This window comes from Leptopilina heterotoma, unplaced genomic scaffold (assembly GCF_015476425.1).
Source record: "Leptopilina heterotoma isolate Lh14 unplaced genomic scaffold, ASM1547642v1 Lhet_46, whole genome shotgun sequence".
Taxonomy (NCBI): domain Eukaryota; kingdom Metazoa; phylum Arthropoda; class Insecta; order Hymenoptera; family Figitidae; genus Leptopilina; species Leptopilina heterotoma.
The window spans coordinates 1,620,579-1,627,114 of record NW_025111092.1 but is presented as its reverse complement, the minus strand read 5'-3'; the positions used below and the strand labels follow the sequence as shown (position 1 = coordinate 1,627,114).

The window sequence follows — 6,536 nt, the reverse complement described above, 5'->3', positions numbered from 1 at the left end:
GTAATGTAATGTAATGTTTAAGTGTTTCTAATGTATGAAAAAAAGTATTTAACAATTTATTAAATTGTTTAAACAATTAATTGTTATTTTTTTCATAAACTGTACTTAGGGCTAGAAATTTTCAGTTTCTTCTTAATTGTGCAATTTGTCATGAGTAAAAAGCATCTGCTAATGATAAAAAATAAAAAATTAATTAATTAAACATTGTTTAAACAATTAATTGTTGTTATCTTTTTTATAAAATGAACTTAGGGTTAGAAATTTCTAGTTTTTTCTCAATTGTGCAATATTTTTGTAAGAAAAAAGTCTACTGATGGTAGAAATTAAATAAAAAAATTTATTTATTTAAAAGTAAATATGAATAAAATATACATAATATATTTTTTTCCTACAAAGAGTTACATTATAATTGAGAACAATTTAGAAATTTCTGGCCCTAAATACAATCATTTGAAAAATTAAAAACTATAAATTGTTTAAACAATGGTTAAATAATAAGTTTCTAGTTTTAAATAATTATAGTAAATTAAAAAATTAACAAAATAAATTGTTTAAAGAATGTTTAAATAATTAATTTTTAGTTTTTCTTTTATACTTGAATGCTTTAGTTACAAAAAAATGCATAATATATAGAAAAAACTAGAAATTTCTAGCCCTAAGTATACTCAGTTATTTATGAAAAAAATAACAATTGATTGTTATTTAAACAATTTAATAAATTGTCATACTTTTTTATATATCAGGAACACTCAGACATTATTTTAATAGATTTTTTGATTATTTTTTTTAATTAATAAAGCTAAAAAAATATTTTTAACTATTTTATGATTTTTTTAATATTATTGTTATTGAAAAAATATTTTAAAACAAAAATTCAAAAATCCGGCTCGACAGATCGATAGAGAATTTTTTTATAATGTCACAGTAATGTTACAAAGAAAGATTGCAAAATTTAACCTTGTTTATCTAATTAATTGTTTATTTAATTGTTAAATTAAATATTTATCTATTTAAGTACAGTAAATGACTTAAAACAAAATTCTCTATGCTAGTAAGTTATAGTGACTTTCGAATTTCTTTGAATTCCCCAAATGACAACACTAGACGTGACGTCACACTGACAGGCAGTTGGCTGTGACCTCACCTTAAATATACCTTAAGTTCCCTATGATATAATACTTCACAGACTCTGTTGTTGAACAAATGTAAACAAAATACTTTTATTACAATAAAATATTTGGTAAAAGTATTGTAAAAATGCGTAAATAAATGTCAACTATTATAAAAATACAATTTCTAAAGAATTTATAATATATTTTTGAAAAAAATCTTTCGAATCATTTAAATTTGACAGTTGGCAACATTGCGCCTTGAAGGCGATTTGTTCTTCCGGTTCTCTCTTTTCCACGTAAACTTGCTCTTGAGAAGGTACTTATTTTATGTGTTACAAGTTAAAAATCCAATTTCATCTTAAAAATAGTGCAATATTTTTAAAAAATTGTTTAATTTTTGAAATCTACAATACTTAAATATTTGAACAAAAGTAATATTTAGTGTTTTCGCATAAATAAAAAGGATATTATGATATAGTGAACGCGTGTGTCAATCGGCTTCACAATCTTGAATATTTTTTTACTTATTAGAAAATAAAGATTGTTTTTCTAATTTTTCTTTTAGATCACAATGGGGAGGTACTCTCATGAACCTGCCAACCCGGTAAAATCCTGCAAAGCCAGAGGATCAAATCTTCGTGTTCATTTTAAGGTAAACTATGTTCGAAAAGTAAAACATAACCCCAAAAGTGTTAAACTAATTATAATGAGTACTTTAAAAAAACGTTACTTTTCATCGTTTAATTTTCAAGAAATTTTAATTCCATCTTTCATTTGTATTTATTAAATTAAATCAAAATTCCTTTTCGGATAAAGCATGAGACATGACAATGACAGCTACCTGTAATTTGTTTCAATCTACCTTTCATTGAAATGCTTTTCAATTATTAAATTTTACCTTCTTCATAGTATTTTCTTTGAACGTTTATTCATTCTTAATTTTTTGAAGCATAAGACTGACAATTGTTTATACTAACAACTAAGTACAACTTAATTTTAAAGCATTTTTTTATCCTATCTGAATTATTTAGTTGCAAACACATTTTAGTGTTGAAGTTTCGTTTTCCTCTAACAACCTTTTTGCTATATTTTGTAAAAGATTTTTATTATGTTTTACTGTAAGCTGAATTTTACAAATAAGAAAGAAGTAAAAAAAATTTCTCCACAAAATTAACGATCATTATGGATTTTTTTCTTCAATTTTCTTTTGTACGAAAGGGCACAGCCCGTTTACATAATAATAAATAAATTTATGTAAAGTTGTTAATTAGTAAAATATTTTAATTTCTAGAACACGCATGAAACGGCCCGTGCTATCAAGAGCATGGCATTACGCAGAGCACAAAAATATCTGAAAAATGTTGTTGAACACAAGGAGTGTGTTCCTTTCCGACGATTCAATGGTGGAGTCGGAAGGTGTGCTCAAGCCAAACAATTTGGCACCACACAAGGTAAAATTTTCAAACTCTAAGAAGATTCAACTAATTTGCATAATATTAAAGTAGTTAATTTTTAAAACAACATTAAAATAAATTTTATGAATTTTGACAATTTTCAAAATCGTCTATAACTCATAAATTTTAACCGAATTTAATTTTTCTTTTTGGAAAATTATAAGCTATAAATTTATAAGAATATTGTACATTTTTTACATTTTCATTTGTTTTTAGACAAATTATTATTGTTAATTACTAACTTTTAACAGAATGTACCTAGAAAGTTGCAATTTACAATAGAGGCTCTTTCGACTTATTTTTTAAAATTGAGACTTTTTCTACTTTTCTTCCAAATATTGCATCAAAATACCACATTTTTTTAGTATAAATTGCAAATTCTTTCAATTTTTCTAGTGTGAAAAAAAACCACAAAAAAATCTTTCAAAAATTATTTTTGAATAATTTTTCTAATTAAATTTTCGAAATATAAAATTAAAACGATTTAGAATAATAAAAATTTTGTAAAATTCAATTAAAAATAATTGATTTTTTTCAAATATTATTATTCCAATTTTTGAAAAAATTTAATTGCAAATTTTGTGAAAATAATTGAATTCTCAAAAAAATTTAATGAAAAATCTTCAAGTGTAAAATTATGAAAATGAACATTAATGAAAACTAGCTTCTAAAAAATTATATCGAAATTTTTTTTAAAAAATTAATTCTTATAATTTTTTTATTATAAACTTTTAAAATTCAATTATTTTCAATATTTTCAAAAACATGAATTCCGAAAATTCAAATACATAGGTACAAAAAATAAGAGAAACAATAAAATTTTTTAGAATTATTTTTAACATTTTAGAGAAAACAATCATTGTGAAAATTTTTAATTAAAATTCTTTAAAAAATTCCTTTAAAAAATTCAATTATTTTCGAAAAATTACATTAGAATATTTAAAAAAAATTAATTCTTAGAATTGTTTTATCATAATTTTTTAAGATTTACTTATCTTCGAACAAAGCAAATTAAATTTTTTTTTAATTTACTTCTTTAGATTCTTATTACAATTTCGGAGAAATCATGTTTATATTTATAATTAAAATTCTTTAATAATTTAATTATTTATTTTATATTTTTCAAAAATTCAATTATTTTTAAAAAATTTTCCTAATATTCAATTGTATGGAAATTTTTTAATTGTTTATATAATTGAAAAGACTATTATCTTTAAAAAATGATTTTTAAATATTTTTAAAAAATTAATTTTAAGAGTTTCTTTATTATAATTTTTTAAAAATTTAATAATAACTAAAAAAACATGGACAATAATTACAGTTACAAAATGCAATTTTTTGTTGCAACACTGAATTAAGTAAACGACTTTTTTTGTATTTTTAATCGACTAAAGCGATCTTCTTCTCGTTAAAGTCGATCTGAGGTCTGCAAATGTTATTTAAAAAAAAATTTTTTTGTTTTTAAATTTATAAATGACCTAAGTAAAGTTATTTTGGTTTCATATTTTTCCAACAAGTTTTTTGATCTATTACAGTTTCTTTTTTAAAAGTTAGAAACTAGTTAGTAAATATATAAAATATGAAATCAAAATAACAGTACACGGAGAAAACAATATATTGGAATCAAACATAATAGTTTTCATTCAATACATAATAAGTTTAATTTAATAAGAAAATACGTATAATTCAATAATTATAAAATATGTTTAATTCAAACATTTTTTTTGGTTGGCTACTTATTTTTGAATTAAAAAAAAGTTTTATGGTATGCAAAAATAATTTAAATTTTTGGTAACTGATTCAATTAGTGAAATTTGACTATTTTTGTAGTTATTTATTTACTAATAACATTTTTTGCAATAGCAAATACACTAATTTGTTAAATATGAAAAAAAATTAATTTGTTTTTTACTGATATCAATTCTTTCACTATGAATAAATAGCAATAAAACTAATTTATTAATTTAATGTATGTCTACATTTTCACAGGTCGATGGCCAAAGAAATCTGCAGAATTTTTGCTGCAATTATTGAAAAATGCCGAAAGTAATGCAGATCTTAGAGGTTTGGAGGTTGATAGATTGGTTATTGAACATATCCAAGTCAATCATGCACCTTGTCTCCGAAGAAGAACTTACAGAGCTCACGGACGTATTAATCGTAAGTATTCAGTGCGTTTTATTTTTTATTTAGATTATTAACAACACAATATAAATATATTGTTTACTGTCTGTGTTTTAAATAATATAACGTATAAAATTTTCTTAAGGTGGTTCATCCAACACAATGTAGACTTCTATTTATAAAAATAATTAATTAACATTTAAATAATTAAAACAAAAAAATACAAATTTTTTGTAAAATATTTTAAATATTTTTTCTTGAAAATTAATATTTGTTCTGCTAAAAAATTTTATTAATAATAAAATTCCAATTTTTTAAATGTAAATTGATTCTGAAATAAGTTAAATTTTTTAATTTATATATTTAATTAATTATTAAAAATAATGGATTTATAGAATTTTAGTTAAAAACACTAAGAAAAATTGAATTTTGGAGAAGTTAAAAATGATTGCAAAAGTTCAATTCTTTTCAATACTAATAAAATTCTTCTAAAAAATTCTCGTCAAAATTTTAATTATGTTTCTAAATAATAAAATTCTTCTCCGAAATTCAATTATTTTCAAACTTTTAATACAATTCTTGTCAAAAATTAAATTATTTTCAAAAAATTTCCTCAATTCAATGATTTTTAATATCTACAATTTTAATAAAATTTTCCAAAATAATGCAATTATTAAAAAAACTTTTAATAAAATTTTACGCAAACATTTAATTATTTTCATAAATAATAAAAATGTCACAGGATTTCAATTATTTTGAATAAAATTTTAATTAAATTCTTCGAAAAATGTAATTATTCTTAAAAATTTTATTAAAATTTATCGAAAGAATTTAATTATTTAAAAATTTGGTGATAAAATTCTTTATGAAAATTCAATTTTAAGAAACATTCAATTATTCAATAAACTATTTATTTTTGTATCTAAATAACTGAATTCTTGTAGAATTTTTTAATAGAAATTGAATTTTTAAAAATAATTGAATTAATTATTTGAAGTTTTTATTTTCTAATATATATTTTATTGGAGAATTTTCAAATAATCGAAATTTCATAAAATTGAATTGTAAACAAATGGATTTGAAAATTCTCAAAGAACTTTTTCAAAAAATTGTTTATTAATAATAATTGATTTAAAGAAGAATTTTAGTTAAAAGTTCTAGAAAATAATAATTGAATTGAATTTATTGAAACGATGAAAATACCCTAAAGTTTCGTCACAAATTTTATTTGTGGTTATACTATCCTGAAGCTCAAGTTTTCAATTTTCTATGTTTCTTTTAAACTTTCTTAAATTTAACTGATTTATTCAACTAATTGTATTTTCACTTTTTTAGCCTATATGAGTTCTCCTTGCCACATTGAAGTGATTCTTACTGAGAAGGAAGATGTCGTGGCCAAGGCAACTGAAGAAGAGCCATCGAAGAAAAAATTGAGTAAGAAGAAGTTAGCAAGGCAAAAGGAAAAAATGATGAGAGAATAATCATGTTTTTCAAGAAAGAAAATAAAAAATATTGTAAAATATGATTTTTTGTTCTTCTCTGTACTTTACACTTTCTATTTTTCAATTTCGTTCCGTAAGATAAATTTAAAATAACAATAGTTAATACATAGTTTCTATTCCATCTATATGAAAACTCAATTCTCGCAATTTATTTAAATAAATTTTCATTGTTTTATGTATTTAAAAAAGATTTATAATCGTTTATTATAATTAAAAGAAATTATTTAGGCAGATTCAATTCTTTATGAACAATAATCCTACTAAGTTAGCTTAAATAAATACATAATTATTAATTATTATTAATTAATCTTTCTCAATTTCTATGATACAAATAACTGTTGATG

At 21.1% G+C, this 6,536-nt stretch overlaps 1 protein-coding gene across 1 annotated transcript; it reads left to right on the top strand.

The window, feature by feature from the left end:
* Positions 1 to 1,281: 1,281 nt before the first annotated feature.
* LOC122507286 (60S ribosomal protein L17) lies at positions 1,282 to 6,215 on the top strand. Its single transcript, XM_043619896.1, has 5 exons — positions 1,282 to 1,428; positions 1,678 to 1,764; positions 2,404 to 2,563; positions 4,556 to 4,726; positions 6,026 to 6,215. The coding sequence occupies exons 2-5, from the start codon at positions 1,684 to 1,686 to the stop codon at positions 6,169 to 6,171; spliced, it is 558 nt and encodes a 185-aa protein (XP_043475831.1). The 5' UTR covers positions 1,282 to 1,428; positions 1,678 to 1,683; the 3' UTR covers positions 6,172 to 6,215.
* Positions 6,216 to 6,536: the final 321 nt, after the last annotated feature.

Bases quoted from the DNA above. Each gene is read 5' to 3' on its own strand.
- LOC122507286 (XM_043619896.1), top strand. From the start codon at position 1,684: ATGGGGAGGTACTCTCATGAACCTGCCAACCCGGTAAAATCCTGCAAA. The intron at 2,564-4,555 runs GTAAAATTTTCA...ACATTTTCACAG, and splicing joins ACAATTTGGCACCACACAAG to GTCGATGGCCAAAGAAATCT. The intron at 4,727-6,025 runs GTAAGTATTCAG...TCACTTTTTTAG, and splicing joins AGCTCACGGACGTATTAATC to CCTATATGAGTTCTCCTTGC.